Source organism: Scatophagus argus, chromosome 21, assembly GCF_020382885.2.
Source record: "Scatophagus argus isolate fScaArg1 chromosome 21, fScaArg1.pri, whole genome shotgun sequence".
NCBI lineage: Eukaryota > Metazoa > Chordata > Actinopteri > Scatophagidae > Scatophagus > Scatophagus argus.
Genome location: NC_058513.1, coordinates 11,568,770 through 11,586,324, shown reverse-complemented (window position 1 = coordinate 11,586,324; position 17,555 = coordinate 11,568,770). Strand labels below are relative to the sequence as shown.

Below are 17,555 nucleotides of genomic sequence, written 5' to 3'. Positions count from 1 at the left end.
GGCTCCAAAACCAACCTTCCCTCAGATGTTTCCAACTTTTCAGGGTCAGCAACAGGAAAGATCTTCTGGTTAGATGAAAGGTTTTTCTTTGGGACATTTAGTTTTCGCTTGACAGTCATGTTTTATGTGCATCTTGCTGTCATTGTTTCATTGAGCTGAAAGTTGTAGTTAAGCTCTGTTGTCGTGGCACTGAGATGTGAAGCCTTGAGGTATACCAGACATAAACAATTACAAATTACAGTACATGTTGAGGAAAAATCAATAACGGAGAGACAAATTTTCACAGAATGAGACGTGCAGCCAAGTTGGTCTCCGTCCTTGTCTCGACTTGTGTCCGTCTGTCTCTCTTTCCTTCAGCTCTCCTGCTTTCTTCTCCATCTTCGTCAGTTGTTTTGACATTTCTCCTTCCTCCTGCGCCTTCTGTTGCTCAATTTTCCATCTGCAACACTTTCTCTTGCTTCACGTTCGCCTTTCCTTCTCTCTTTTTACACTCTTCCACGGGCAGTTGCACAACATTTAGTGAGGGAAAAGCTCTTCTTTTCTCCAGCAGGTTTGATTGACAGCACCCCTTGCACATTCTGCACTAAGTGTGTGTGTGTCTGTCGGGGAGTGTATGTGTCTTGGCATCGAGTCGACTCTTTCAGATGTTTAATTGCAACATTTGTTCTTTCTTTTCTGGGCCATAAGATCACGTATATGTGCATTCATACACACGCGTTTTCCTATATGTGTGGAAAGACAGCACCAAATCCAGTCCAAAGGTTGTGAAAGAGCTCTCACACTGATTCATCAGAGGAGGCACACGTGCACACACACACACACACACACACACACACACACACACAGGGGTTGTGTGTTGACTTAAGAGTTAATGAATGGATGATTGAGGGCTGCAGGGGTTGGGGAGAGCAGTGCCGTGGAAACAACCCCTCTTTCCCAGGAAGGGAGTATAGAACAAGAGTAAGAGACAAAGAAAGGGATAGAAAACGAGTGTCTCAGAGAGAGAGAATGAAATTCAGATTGTGTGTGCAGAGAGCCGAGGGGGCTGCGGGGCGAACTAGTTGAAGCAGAAGTATTCTAGGCGCCAATAAAGCAAGTAGCATGTACTTGACAAGGACCCAAAGGGGAAGAGAGAGGGAGAGAAGCAGCTGTTGGAGGAGGAGAGTGAGACAAAGAAGGAGCAGGGGGCTGTCCTTACTTGCTCTTCAGTGTGAGGACTGGATGTGGGAGGAGGCAGAGGGAGAACAGGAGAAAGAAGGGGACAAGAAAGGAAAAAGAGCAAGCAGGGAGTAAAGCAGTATGTTTGGTGTGTAAGGAGATAAACACACATCTGAACGTGTGTGAGTGTTTTGCATATTGCAGTCTCTAGCTTCCTCTCTTCTCTACTCCTGTGCTGCACAACCTGAGGCTGAGGGACCATGCAGCAGGGGTGGACACTTCCCTGGCTCGCTGCTCTCCTGCTGGGGCTGATGGGGCTCCTGGTGTGCGGCTCAGACTTCCAGCATCACCGCTACGAGGACATGGTGCGAGCCCTGTTTGCAGTGCAGAGCGAATGCCCTTACATTACGCGCATTTACAGCATCGGGCGCAGCGTAGAGGGGCGCCACCTCTACGTGCTGGAGTTCAGTGATAACCCGGGCATCCATGAAGCATGTGAGTAACACCTGATTCAGTATCTGACAGTCCGAGATCAAGATTAAGATCAAAAGTGTTTCCTTTTCAAGTGGTTGAGCACAATAGGAGATTATTCATCATTACTCACGGACGTCCGGCAAATTCCAAGTTGTTGGAGTATTCTGTCTGAATCAAAATGTGAAAATGATCTTTCATGAGTTAAGATTTGTATAAGACAGAAAGTTCACACTCTTCCTACAGACAACTAAACAACTTGACACTGTATGTTTGGTGATGCAGTGAATGAATTTCAAATCATAATGGATTTCAAATGCACAGGCCCCGTCACTGGCTGCCCATTTGTTTTGCACTTCTTGCTGTGGGGAGTGAGAACATAGCTGGCGGGAGACAGAGCAGTTTGTGGGGGCTCTGTACCACCCCCACCCCATGAAACAAGAGATTTAAATTTAGCTTTCTGACACTGATTTAATGTGCGGCTTAATGATGAAAAAGCAAAAGATGGGTTATCCCCAGCTCCTTTGATAAACATCCATACTCTGTGGGAAAACTCAAAAGTGAAAGACAAAAGGCAAAAGTGAAAGAACATCTGTGATTCATTTCAATTTTTGCCATCGAGCCACTGACGAAGTGTGTGGTGTTATTCAAAGCTTAGCAGATGACACAGACGCTCACTTTGAGTCAACAAGGCTTTAACCCTGAAAACGCTCTTGCACAAGCTTTGCTTGCACCCCCCAATCTAAGAACTACTGACTCAGCTTTCCAGGTGTTTATTTTGCATATCGGTAGCAAATTCAACATCATAACCTTGTCATAGCTAATGCTCATATTGAGAACAGGCCAAAGAGTCACATTCATCGACGCAGTTTTTCCACTCTTGCATTTTTAATGGAAAAACAAGAAACAAAAACTTGACAACTGCAGGGAATGCTTTTTTGGCTGCGGCTGAGCTTGCATTTTTATCTGCATTTGCACACGTAGGGGCTTCCTTCAGTAGAATAGAAGGATGTGTGCCTGTTCTGTTGCAAGATGACCGAGGGTGAAAAACAGGAACTGTACACTTCACAGTGGGGAGTGACCTGTCGTCTTGTCTGGGTCAACCCTCTTGCACCCTTTAGGAAGTTCATGTCTTTCACATGTTTCTGAGTGGTGTTTGTTTGTGTGTGTGTTTTAAAGCTACATGTTGGAGCCAACACTGTTTTCTGAACTTGAGGCCAGTTGGCCCTGCTTTACAGAAGAGGAGGTGAATTGCGGTGCCCAAGCTGCAATTTCGGTGCTTGATGCAATTAGTGAAGGGTGTTCATAAATTTGGAAGTATCTGCTCACCCCCACAACACTGCACACGCAGACACAAGCACAAGCACAAACAACATTTACTTCTTTTCATGTACAACACAAGTGCAAACAAATACAACGATGTTACAGTACGTACCATGCTTTTAGCGTGAAATCACATAGTTAGGCAACAAAACAGTGTTATTTTAGAATTAGGCAAAAAATTCTCACTAGTTTTCAGCAGTAGCTTTGTTTAGCTGCAGTATCTGGGGGTTCTCAGTTCTATCAACGCTGCAGCAATGATGGGACCCCTGGGAGGAGGGAACCCTGTACAAAGAGGGATACTGTTTGGATAGGTGGGTCACCCAATCAGTGACAGATACCCAAAGTAATGCCAGGTGACCTTAACCAAATAATTCAATCAGTCGTAATCAGACTCACTCCACTGACCTTTTGTCACGCCCCTCCTTATCAAGCCATACTGAAAAACATTAAAGCTAGTAATTAGTTAAAGTGGGATGTATGTTTTGTATGCCACATCTCATCACATTAAAATCTGTTTACAGGTCTTGGGGAGGACTGCTGCGTACGTGAAAAAATGTGGGACAAATTACCTCGAAGTTGTACTTTTAGATAGAAGTGCGTTCCAGAAATTGCAGTCTGCTCCTCATCTCCGTTAGAGGTTAGAGGCACAAGGCTACTGTAGCTGCTACTACATAACACACCCAAATCTCAGACAGCACTGCCGAAGGTCAAGTTGCATTGGAGTTAATGTAGGCACCGGATTTTGACAAGGAAGATGAGTGCATTGAATAAAAAATATTCTCTCCGTGTCAGGCAGCCTAATGATGATGTCTTTAAAGCAGCTAACGCAAGAGAATCTTGTTAAATGAAGTGAAATTTACGGCTTCAGTTGTCGACCAAATGTTACATAAGGGTGTTCTTGTTTTAATCGGGTTATCTAGTGATGAATTCAAATTCAAAACCCTTAACATGTAGACACTCAGCGTGCTGGAACAAAGACTCATAAAAATTCAAAGCCTGAATTAAAAACATGAAAATGTCAGCTGGTGTTTTCATGTGGTAAGTGTGCTCATATGTGTGTACGCATGTGAGAGCGTGCTCAGGCAGTCGTTTTAAATGTCACGCTTGGCAGCTCTCTGTGGCTTTTTGACCTCATACTCCCCCTTCACCTCTCCATTTCCTCCCCCAGTGGAGCCAGAGTTCAAGTACGTGGGCAACATGCACGGCAACGAAGTGCTTGGCCGTGAGCTGCTCATTAAGTTCTCCCAGTTTCTCTGTGAGGAGTATCGAGCAGGAAACCAGAGGATCATGAGGCTGATCCACGACACTCGCATCCACATCCTGCCCTCTATGAACCCTGATGGCTACGAGGTGGCTGCCAGACAGGTAAGGAAAATCGCCTACTGTAGCCTTTGGCTGTTTTTCTTCAGCAATCATTTGCCACTTGTGAAGAAAAGTTTCCACATTTTTCCTCGACTGTGTTCCTGCCAGTGGAAATGATCAAAATTTTAAGGTCCCTCAGGAAAACTTAACACCTGCAAGTTAAATCAGAACAAGCACATCTGACTGCATCAGGTTACACATGTCTGAAGGTATGTTCGTATCTGTTTCTATCCACTAAATATAAGCAACCAACAGCCATTTTTATTAAATCTTTCACTGTTTGCTAATATCTGTAATAATCCCATCTATCAGCTCCCTCAGAGAGCCCCCAGCTCTCTACCGGGGGGTTAATTATACAGGCAGTGAAACAACAGACACACATGCAATCCCCTTTAACATACACACACATGCACAATCGCTTCGAGACTAATTACATGTCCTGAGGAGGGCAATTGCACACGACTGTCCCTGTCTTTGCCACTCAGACAACACATGCGCACCACACTGTAATTTACTGCTGCATCAACAGATGTTTGGATGCAGAAGCATCTGGGTAACAATAGGAAGGCAGCTTCATTTCCCAGCATCCCATTTGGCATTATGTTGTTGACGTACCGCTTGAGCTTTTGAGCAAAAACAACAAAAACATCGTTATCCATGCCCATAGCATCAGGCAATGTAAGATTTATGTGGTTCCACACAGAGTTCAGTCAGTTCTTTGAGTTGTCAATATGTCCTCCATAAGACTGCAGAAAAATAGTATGCAAATCCAAGAAGAGTCTTCCTATTTTGGAACAAGAATTGAAACTTTAAGGGAACACAAAAATCAGTAGAATTCATCCCATGGATAACCTGAAGGGCTATGCCAAATTTCATAGTAATCCCTCCAATAGTTGGTGGGGCATCTCACTCCAAACTAAAAATGTCAAAAATGATGAAAGCAATAATACTCTCTCTGCCATGCATTATTAAAGGCTTTTCGCTATACAAAGGACTCTATTACTGTACTGTATTACTATTCTATTGTTTGTGTAGTCATTCTTTAAATGCTTTTGGGATGGATTTGAGTGTGTATTCCCGAGAAAACAATGAAATCGTTGTGAATTAAACGTTATGTCCAGGAAAAAAGCCTCTTGGAAAATGACTTACTGCAAGGCTGCTGCTTGCCTGTGCAGTTTGTGGAATATCCAAACCAGTTTTCCTTTGTTGCTTCCAAGGAACTCTCAGCTTTAAAAGCTGCAACTTAAAACCCAAGAGGCCAAAATTATTCGCTCACTCTGATGGGAAAAACCAAGGTAAGGTAAAAGTAGGTGCTGTTTGAAATACCCGATATTTTTATCTGCGGGTCAACAGGGTCCAGAGTTCAACGGCTACCTGGTGGGTCGAGGGAACTCCAGAGAAATCGATCTGAACCGGAACTTTCCAGATTTGAATGCACTCATGTACTACTACGAGAAGACCAACGGACGAAACCACCACCTGCCCCTGCCTGACAACTGGGAGCAACAGGTCAGTGCTACTGCATAAATGGCACAGAAGACTCCATTTATCTGAGGCTGTGCATATGTGTGAAAGCACATGTATGTGCCTCTGTGGGTGAGAGAGAGAAAGAGGGAGAGAGGAAGATGGATGAGCACATTTCTCATGCTCGCGCAAGTGTGTGTTCAGTGTTTGAATATGGATTTGAATAATGACCAACTGTAGCATAGCTGAGTTATCTTGGCTTCAACTTGTGTTGACGTAAATGAATGCATGAGACTTGCTCTGTATCGGATTCCACTGCCAGCTGAGCTTTTGCTAAATAAGAAAGAAAGTGGCCATAAATTTAAACAGTACGTCAACCGAGTAAATTGCTTGGTAGGCTGTGTGTTTCATGTTGCGTACGTTTGTGTGTGCCTGTATAGTCTGACGCTTTTGTTTGCTTATCTTACTGTAAAATATAGATCTACTCACATTAACACAAAGTGGCTTGTTTTCGCCTTTCTCATTCCTACCCAGTAACAAAAGCATAACTGAAAATATCCCTTACAAACATGACAGATAATATCAGTCTGTATGTTTTGATTGAGGTTATATTGAGGTTAATTACAAGCTCAGAATAAGCTTTGACAATTTCAAAGGATGTCTGTGGAAAGCAGCTGAAGAACTTTGACGTACAGAAGTCGTCTAAAGCGTTTAAACTCTTGGAATCATAGCGAACAGAAAAGATATACGTACTGTATGGACTTTGGACTTTCAGCTTCAGCTAAACATTTTTGTCTTTTCCCCACCACCATGAGAATCTGAGCTGACCGACTCTGTGGTCTCAGAGTGTAACTGTTACTTGCTACCTTGAGATGCTGCGTGACTCTCCACAGGGCTTACAAACCTGCGATTTCATTCAAGATCATCTGTTCATTGCCAAATCTGCATTTCACAGTGGTGGAAAAAAATACTTAGATCTTTTAGTTATATGAAAGTAGCAATACCACAACATAACAACACTTCATTACACAACTAGGAGTCAAACCTCCAAAGAATCATCAGATAAATCTGAGTGGTTGTGACGTGAGTAATGGGAGAGAAAATGAAGGGAAATGACAAAGAGACTTAACTAGATACTGTTTTATTGTGCAAGAAAAACAGGTTTAATCTTTAACAATATGTTGTATTTTATAAACTGATCCTTTTAAACTTTAAAAATTACCCTAATGCATTGTGGTTGTAGCTCAGTATTGCAGCTCAGACCGGCTGTTGTAGAGACAAACGCCTGCTTTGGGTGGCTGTGCTGTGTTTTCACTGTGCACTTATTATCTGAGATCACCGCTGTGTAAAATGTAGAAAGAAGAGCAGGATGAGTCTGTGTGTGTGCTGTCAAACTATTGCTAATAGTCGGCTGAAAAGTACACTTTAAGTATTAAGGTCAGGTCCTCTGGGATGTTTCGTCTGCAGTTGCCTGTTATCTCCAACAGACACTAAAAGGGCTTCTGTTTTCATGCTTTCTCTCTACATTCGCTCATGCTTGAAGCCACTGAGTGTTATTACAGCTGGATAATATAATAAAACATCTCACCAAGTATCCCCAGTAAAGTACAACTAAATATATACAGCAGTGTTTCTTTCCATCACATTATTAACACGACTGATCAGGTTAAGATATGTGACGTTATTCTAGACGATGGAGCAATAACAACGTTAACAGACCATGTTATTAAAAATGATTGAGAGTGTAATACACTTTAACAAGAAATATTATGCTGTTTGTAGAGCAAATGTGCTCGCACATATCTACAGCTACGTACATTTACACTATAAACTTTTTGAACACCGCCAACAAAACACAGGTCAGTAATGTACAGGATGTATTTATGTGCATATATCAGTGCACACTAGATAGTTGCAGCTGCAGTCAGTAAAGTGACCCCAAATCTTGACAAATTTGCAATTTAAGTGAGATGATCAGTACCTTTGTCTCTGATTAAAAATATAACAATGAGCCAAAAAAGAGGGGAGTTTGATTTTATTCTCTCAAAAATAATCACTTAAACAGTTTTAAGTAGATTTTGTTAAGGTGTGACATTATAGAGGTGTTATGACACTATTGTATTCCTTATATTACATATCAATTAAGTGGATTTCACTTGTGGGCTGCACATGTATTGAGAAAACTGAAACACTGGTCCTCCGAGTCGCTGCTGGCTGTCTACCCACATGACTGCCTCCTGAAAGGCAAACACAAAAGAGTAACTGTGCCACTGTTACAGATACTTCATTCATGCTGATCAGGATTACATTCTCACCGGCTACATGAAGCCCGTGTGCTTCGTCTGCACGCTCGGCCATGCTACATTTTAATTAACCCGCTGTTTAAATGAAAGAAAAATTCTCTTTTCCTCAGCAAGAGAGGCTGCTTCACAAAATAATGCAGACATGACTTTGATTCTGAAATCTCGTGGCAAACTGGATTTGCATTGTTGTGGTATCCCAGTGTGGTTGTAGTTTTCCATGTTAGTGCCAGTCAGGAATCCATTTTTTAAATATTTTCCACCACCCACACTCTATCAGCAGGGTCTGCTCTTATAACAGTACACAGCATATGAAGATGAACCTTCGCGCCATGAACCACTGATAACTGATTGGCCCGCAGAGAACATACAGGTTGAAATCTAAGCTTGAATTTCTGAATTGACTGGATTTGTGTTTGAGGTGACACGGTATTCTTCTCTCTGTCTGAGATATTATTATCAGTGCATGACTGTGTCCTTCATGTGTAACCCTACACCATGGTGACTGAGTTCAAAGCACGCACAAGTGTATATAAAGATACACAAGCAATAAACACCTGCCAGTCCTCAAAGCAGAAGTCCCACTTCTCGGTTACAGCCACTGCGTTCAAGGCCAGTAGTCTCTGATAGGCCTGATTATCCTTCAGCTGAACCAGACTGTGTTTATTGTCCTACATACCTTATTCAAGGAGAGGTATTACTCCTAGTCTCCATGCATGATATATGACCAGGAGTGTGTGAGGATAGTTAGCACTGACAGAGAAAATAAACGGAAGCCTAAACCTGGAATTTAAAGGAGGCCTGCAGCGCTGCATGGGAGATGCCATCAGGTGAGGTGTGTTTGGCAAAGGCAGATCCTGTTCACGCAGACCGAGATGCATTCATTCACAACCTTATGTAACCTTTAAAACTAACTGACAGCTCACTGTTTTACAATAAAGTGCACATTGTAGTCTTTTGTAGTGTGTATAAAATGACATATACTGAAGCACATGAGGATGAGGGATAAAGTGCTCTGAAAGTAAAGCTGAAGAATCATCATATGGTCTTTGGAAAGGCAGTGGATACACTGAGGAATTATCTCAGATTAACTTGGTTCCTTAAAAGTGAAAAGAAGAAAACACAATCATAGAAAAAATGTGCTTAAACGGAGGAAGCCAGGATTTGTCCAGATAAACAGCCAGGCAGAGAAGCCAATGGTTCTGGGTGAAAAGAAAACCAGATGTTTTCAGGCCGCTGATGTTGTTTGGGGAAGTGTGGGATGAAGTACAGGTTGTGTGTAATGATATCAGTAACCAGATTATATACAGAAGGTTTGACAGACTTTAAAAAATGAGTGCATTGGGAAGTGTAATTTACTATAAATTTAGGCCAATATTTTTTTCACGAAAATAAGAGCAAGATATTTGATGAAGTAAAATAAATGGGGCCCTACTGCAATCAGTAATTACTTTCAGTATGACTTGGTGTGTGTCTGTGTGTATCACTGTGTAAGAAACCTCCTTTATAAATTCCTTATTTCTTGTTGAATGTCCCCCATAGGTTGAACCAGAGACTTTGGCAGTCATCAAATGGATGCAAAACTACAATTTTGTCCTGTCAGCCAACCTCCACGGAGGTGCTGTAGTAGCCAATTACCCTTTTGACAAGTCGAGAGACCCCCGCATTCGAGGGAGGACCACATATGCAGCCACTCCAGATGACAAACTTTTCAGAAAGGTACACACATCTGACTGCACAGTGGCACACACACAACTGATCTCATCATTGTCTGTTGTGTGTATGTGTGAACATGTGATTGATTGGGCACATACGCATTTGTGTGTGATGACAGTTGGCGAGGACCTACTCGTATGCTCACAGCTGGATGCACAAGGGTTGGAACTGTGGGGACTTCTTTGATGAGGGGATCACCAATGGGGCCAGCTGGTACTCTCTGTCCAAAGGTAAGCAAAACCTCTGGTCCTCTGAGGAGTATGATCATCTTTAAGACAGATTGATAGATTGATAGATTGATAGATCATTGACCTCAAATTCCCAAATTTCCTCTCAGCTCGCCAGCAATGTTTTGCACTCACATCTGTGAACTGGGGTGGGTTTTAAACAGTAAACTGGGAGGGCATTTGAGGATTTGCAGGGGCTGTTAGGTGGTATAACAACCTGGGCTATCATTAAATTACTACAATTACTACATATTACTACATGATTTAGCAGAGATAAGAGGAAGTGCTGGTGGAGTTTTTCACCTTTGCACAGAGACTGCTAAGCTATTTCCTGTCTTTTTTGCCAGTTAGGCTAAGCTAACCGCCTGCTTTCATCCACTTCACTTCACATCCACTTGTGTCCATTAAAGTATGGATTAATAAAAGTGTGTAGCAGTACACACACACACACACACACACACTGGCTTAGTGAAAGAGCTGAGCGTGTGCCACCGTGGAGAGAACTCACAGAATTTCTCTACCAGCATCATCACCTCCACGAACAAAACAGATTGTTCCCTGTTTATGTACAAAATTCCAATGGGTTGGATGACGTCCATTCATCCCTCCCATTCTAAAGAAAGACAAGGCCGCCAACATGAATGATGGCAGGCAGTGGCATAGACTTCAGTCTGAATAGCATGCCTTGAGTGGCTTGTAAGACAAACTTTTCCAGTGTTATCATAAATTCTGTGGTGTCTATGTTCTGCTCTTGCCTTGGGTTTAAGGCCCCCCCTTGAGTTGCATAGAACTGACAATTGTAATAACAGAATAGTTTGTAGATCATAGTTCAAACAGATGCTGAAATGTTTGAAATGCACTATTCTGTATTTGCTATAGGTCATAATAGTTTTGGTATATACTGTGGGACATATAAAAAGTCACCAATTTACGTCTTCACCTTTATATGACACATCACACCAGTTGTAGCGTACCATATTTAACACTATCATATTATTCTGACATATTGTTTTAGTTTTTTTGTGAGTCAATTTTAGTCAAAGCTGGGGAGACCCTTTTTTGTTTAGTGACTGCTACAGCCAGTCTTGATCAAGTTTCTAATCTATCACTGAAAATATTGCAACACCTCCACCCTTTTTTGGACGTGCTGCTGCCTCCTTCATGGTGTTTGACTATATGCTAGTCAAACACCAGTACAGTACAGGAGAAATCACTAATACACTAAAACACCCATCAGGCATTCTAATGTGTACATAAATTAAATATTCTTTCACACTGATGCACATAAAAACACCCATTTTTACATGCACATATATATATATATAAGCCAACTAAACCAATAATGCTTTACTCTAGCACTTCTCCAGATTTAATTATACACTTTCAGTGTTTTGACTGTATGTTTACATCAGTGTCATTTATGTCTTGTCTCAGTGCTATTAAAATGTTCTACTCTGCCTCTTGCCCCGGTTATTAAATGCTTCAAAGTAGTTAAACATATCAGATTTACTGTCCTCCAACAAAATTGTAAGTGAATATTTGAGGTTTATTTTCATATTCTCTTGGTGTACCTTGAAAATAGCCAAAGTGCTTATTAGGTCTGTTATTAGGGTTTGATTTAACATAACATTATTTACTGGCACTGGCGACTTACAGGCTGTTATACGAGTTTAGGCACTGACAGACAACTCCACATCTTCCCTTGTTTGCTTTATGAGTTTGGAGGCTTGTGTTGATTTTCAGATTGGATGAATAGTCATGGTAATGTTTTGCCATAGAATGCCTGGAAGCTGCAGTACACCGAGTTCCTTAGACTGTCTGGGCATGTATTCGATTTCAGCTCAGTTAATCTGTAACTACAACAATAACAATACCAACTTATTTGATCCATAAATCCTGGTCTGGGCTGGCCTGGATTATTCTTTGGAATGTGACTCTGTTGAGCTTCTTTTTTTTTTTTGACTGAGTCATGCAAGCATTTGAATGGGAAAACACCCGTAGTCGCATTTAGTAGGAGCATGTTATGTTTATTTTAACAAATGCTTTTGCTCCAACTGTTATGTCATGGTCTATGAGGTTAGTTTTTAACTTCCCTCTCTCATATAAACTAGGTGTCCATGAAAAGTTGTGCTCTATTGTAAAGCTGCAAAGCCAAAGACCTTTTTTAAAAACAAATCTGGCTGCTGCTGGGTGCAATATCAGTTCATCTAAAAGAAGCTCTTAAAGGTTTGGAAAAATCTGCTTGACCCTATGAAAAATGAAGTGAAAGCTTTGGACTACAGTGTCTCAGTGTTTTTAGGTGGACCGAAAGGATAAATCACATCAACTCCTTTCAAATCTGAACAGCCCTTTTAAGATGCAAATTAAATCTCCATGTAAACCACTTCATAAACCACCCTAGAAATCACTGACATAACAAATATGTCCCGTATTAAAGAAATCTAGAGTCTGTTCCTGTGTGTTTCAGGCATGCAGGACTTCAACTACTTATACACCAACTGTTTTGAGATTACCTTGGAGCTGAGTTGTGATAAGTTTCCTCCAGCATCAGCACTGCCCAGAGAATGGCTGGGCAACCGAGAAGCACTGGTTTCATACCTTGAACAGGTCAGAACACACAGAAATACACACAAACCCAACCACCAAGAGTCCACTTCCCTTAGCCTTTGTTGTAAATGATGGCTGAGATTCCCTGGATAAAGTGACTTAAACTGAGCTGCATGAAAATTCACTGTAATTCAAGTAAACTGACTTTTGCCTTCTACCAAGCATGAAAAGAGGCCTTAGTTTGAGGACAAAATGTCTTTTCTCCCAGATAATCACAGTGCCAAGGTAAAACACAGTGGTGCATTGCCACTAATGGTGTTTCTTAAGCCCTAAGGGAGAGCTCAGAAAGGCTTACCTTTTTCTGCTGCGCTGATCAAACAGACCAAACTGAAAGGGCCTGTTGCAGACCACAGGGTTGAGGAAGGTTAATAGGGTTTAGGAAAGTTGCTTCAGAATTATAGTTTTTGACCTTATATGACTTGTAGTGAATGCAGATTTTAAATGCAAATCTACCTGACTTGGCCATATTAACACATATTTCATGTATATTGTGTGGCACAAACACAGCATAATACACAGAAGGAAAAACAAAGAACTGCAGTGAGAGATTAGTATATAAAAAAAAGGAAAGTTAAAAAATAACTTAAAAAGCAATGCGCATGTGTTTCTCTGCTTTCAGGTACATCATGGGATAAAAGGCATGGTGTATGATGAGAACAACAACCCTATCGGCAACGCTGAGATCTCAGTGGCTGGCATCAACCACGATGTGACCAGCGGTGAGAAGGGGCTAGAGTCATTGTCGCTCATTGCAACACACATGTGCTTTTTATTTCCTGGGATGTCTTTTTTTCTTTTTTTTTTAAACAGTGCAGTATTAAAGAAATATGTGAGTAAGTGAGGTTTTTTTGTAAATGATTCACAAATGTCCTAGTTATATATTAGAGTGAACGCGTCTCTGAAAGTCCAGCTCTCTGCAATGTGAAGAATTTTTTTCACAGCTGAATTTTGAAAGTCAAAAATGAGTCAGGGCCCTCAGTCCCTCACACTGGAATGGAACGTTTCGCCCTCTAGTGGTCAGCGATTGTAACGCACTTTGAAAATAATGCAAACTCCTTATGCACTGTTTTTACATTCTGTGGTACTCTAATATATATATATTTATGCTACCTTATGCTCTATTGCATTTAAGATGGAAATTTAGGTTTTTTATTGTCCGTCTTAACTTACAGCATTGTCTTACAATACACATCGGATGCATCATTATATCCTAAATTAAATGAAAATAAAGAATAAAATTGTGTTATTTCTATTTTCTAAAGTAGTTTAAAGTTTTATTTAATTCCTCATATTTGTTCCCCTAGGAGTGGATGGCGACTATTTCAGACTTCTGTTACCAGGTACCTACACTGTGACGGCTTCTGCCCCAGGTTACAACCCCTTCACCAGCACTGTCACGGTGGGACCAGCTGAGGCCATACAGGTGGGTTTTTGCCATATGTGTTTGAATAGGGGATATAGGGTGCATAAGACAGGAATCAAATAACCAATTTGAAAGTTTCACCCACCAAACTACCTTTTCTAGTGTAAAAAGCAGGCAGTAAGTAGCCCAAATATGTTTTCAGAAAACCCTAGACAATGTGTTTTCTTGTCTCCATCTTGATCCTGTTCCTATTCTCTTCCCTGACAGCTTAATTTTTACTTGAAAACGGCGCCAAAACAAAACCTGAAAGGGAAGCCACACAACGGCAAAAAGAACCTCTCGTCTCCCAAGGCCCCCTTAAAACTCGGCCCTAGATGAGACATGGACAATAATTTAGACAATATGTACACACACACTGAAAATCTCATGTAAAACGTACACATACACTCGTACACATGCAAATTATGGAAATGATAATTGACCATAATATATGTATGTAATTTGTAGTCCTATGATTATGTATTTCAAATGTTTGTTTTTCTGTGTTTTTTGTTGGTAAATATAAACTGTGTGTCTGTATTAAGGAAATGTTGCAAAGCCGGTGTATTTATGTAACAGTGTTGATTTGTATGAACACAGCAATCCTGGATTTGTAAGGGGCCTTTTTTGATTTTGATCGCTGTAAATTGATGAGAATCAGAAGTGAAAATAAAGTGTGTTTTTCTCTCTTTATACATCTCTGTATTTTATGTTTCTGCTTTGCCTTGCTTGATGTAATAACAATAATAATGGATAATAATAATGTTAAATAAATCACCCTAATACATCAATACCTATAAGATAAAAGCCTGAAGATAGCAAGAAATACAAAGCAGGAGAGACAAAAGCAAATCAAACATGAACGCAGGGATTATCATTAAAAATCATTAGAGCAGCAGTAGATATTGTGAAACAGTAGATGTCACTGCTGCACAAAGAGGGAAGCAAAATGCACCTCTATAATTTCAATTTTCCTGACAAAAACGGCTGTCCAACCAGGCAGACATTTGCTCCAGAAAGCTGTCCATTATTGACCAAAATTGCTTGGACGATTGGTCATACAAAGTGATGATGACATTTGAAGATGACACCTTGGATTTTAGGATGTTGTGACGGCCATTTATTGCTGTTTTCAGATGTTGTATTGACCAAACTATTCATAAAGAATAGCCGTCAGACTAATCAACAATGTAAATAACTGTCATTGTCTCATGTGTCACTTCTAGGCTTCTAGTGGTGTATTTGCACATTGTAACTAACTGAGCACCCCTCTTCTCACCCTCGCCTGCAGGGGGCACTAAAAACTAATTATGAATATCATATTCCATTTTTGCCTCTAAATCCTACAGACCAGACCTTTAAACTGTGACATGAAACACATTTTTACTTCATTAGTTCTTGTGCCAGTTCCAGGAAAAATGTTTATAGGACTGACTTCTTATCCATTGTGGTTGATTGCTATAACATGACCTGCACCATGTTTTTATTTTGCTTTATATGCTGAGCCAATTCCATCATCCAAAAGTCTGGCAACACCGATCAGAGCCCACGGCTTCCTGGTGGCGCACTCCTACAACAGCCCCACTCCATGTGCAAACAAGAAGCAATATTGTGCACTGCTGATCACTGCACTGCTGTCTTATTTATGTGGTGGGAAGGCAGATGATTCGTATGATACAATCTGAGGTAAAGGCTGACATTCTGCATTGTCACAAGACTGGACCTCAGCCCCCCTGGAAGTGGCAGCAAAGACTAAGATGATGTCTGTTAGGACAATGTACACTAACAAAAAAGAATATATTTGTCCTCATCTAAGTAACTGACTTTGTTACTTAGTATGTCAGATCCAAGACTGATGTTTAATTATTGGATGTGACCCTTGGTTTTCACCGTATGATTCCTCATCAAGAGAACGATACTCCAAACTAAAGGCAAGAGGCCCTTCACCAACTGGATTCTGGTGCTTGTTTTTCCTGTGCCATTCAGAGACGCCACAGAACACACAACAATAGCCTCTCTCTGACGAACAGGAAAGAGGAAAAGCGCACTCCATCTGGCACTCTGGGAATTCATGACAGTGACATAGAGACTCCCTGAAAAACAAACACGGGGTCACACAAATAATAAAATGCTCATAGGGCTACTAAAGATTTATTTTAAACCAATTCTGAGGCCAAACTACACATACACACCATGCTACCTGCTAAAACCAGGTTTAAAAATATTCCTCCCTCCCAAAGTACGTTAGTGGTTATGTTAAATCTCAGTCCTCAGTCCCAGCCTAAACCAGAGTGACATATTATAGATTCAGCAGCATAATGAAACAAATTGGCGGCTTCTGATATAACCAGCAGCTGGAAATGAATTGGTCAGAGGAGCACTTGTCAGTCCTGTCAATATTTTCATAACAATTACATGATCATGGCAGAGAAAAGAGTTACAGTGGTGGATAGAGAATCAAATAAACTTGACTGCATCAGAATAGCAATAAGCCAAAAATCAAATATGAACCGTGAGCAATTTGATATGTGATGTGACCTCAAACCGGCTGTCATGACAGTCATTCACTTATTCATTCGCTCACTTACTGACATCAGTTCGACTCTCAGTCCAGTAACTCCAATAAATGAGTATAATCATTTGCATTTTCTGCCCACTCCAACACTTTGTCATTGCAACTGAGCTCTCAGTGCAGACACAATAGGCTGATTGTACGCCAGCCAATCTATTCTCTGCCTACAGAGCATTATAGTGCAGATCAATTGGCAGCAAATATTGAAAGACAACAACAGACCCACATATTGCCCCTGAATGAAAGTGGCCACTGTGAGAGGAGACAAAGCCAACATTTCATACAGAGTTGCTGATCTGGAGTGTTCTCAGTGGTTGCATGGGTGTGTGGATGTGCATGTGTGCGTGCATGTGTCTGTGAAGACTCACACTTGCATTTGGCCAAATGTGGCGTCAATGAAGCCCAGTAGTGGTGCTACGGTGCCAAACATCTCCTACACCGACTAACCCACACTAATTGACTCAGAGTTTACGGTGAAACTCTCGCCGTCAATCAGTTTGGACTTGATGGGGATTTTTTTTCTTTTCAGTTCAGGAAAAGATAAAATTTTAGAAAAACATGGTTGATTGAAAAGAATGTAATGGTACACCAAGCCAAACCAATCTTTTGCATTGCTTATCCCATTGTAAGAAAATGATTTTCTGCATTTTATCTCTTCAGTGGACACAAAAATGAATTAAAAATAAATACTGATATATGCAAGTAGCAGTATAAGCAATACTTTGCAAATATATTAGTTGGTATGCGCTCTAGTGCATGTTATAAAATTTGAATACAAATACAATAATTAACATTTATATTGAAAGACTGACTGAGGCATATTGGTTGATTGGTTGTTTGATCGATGTATTTTTGGAGCTTTACTGGACTTGAAAGAAAATTTAATGGTAGATGAAATGGCTTTCTACAAGCAAATGTAATCTTTTTTGTTGTGCATGAACACAAAGTTCACA

At 40.9% G+C, this 17,555-nt stretch overlaps 1 protein-coding gene across 1 annotated transcript; it reads left to right on the top strand.

Annotated features, from left to right (window-relative positions):
- Positions 1 to 1,160: 1,160 nt before the first annotated feature.
- cpn1 (carboxypeptidase N, polypeptide 1) lies at positions 1,161 to 14,723 on the top strand. The gene is made up of 9 exons (XM_046377324.1): positions 1,161 to 1,653; positions 4,121 to 4,317; positions 5,668 to 5,823; positions 9,621 to 9,797; positions 9,913 to 10,024; positions 12,489 to 12,628; positions 13,248 to 13,347; positions 13,933 to 14,051; positions 14,259 to 14,723. Exons 1-9 carry the CDS (start codon positions 1,419 to 1,421, stop codon positions 14,367 to 14,369), a joined length of 1,347 nt encoding a protein of 448 aa, XP_046233280.1. The 5' UTR covers positions 1,161 to 1,418; the 3' UTR covers positions 14,370 to 14,723.
- The last annotated feature ends 2,832 nt before the right edge of the window (positions 14,724 to 17,555 follow it).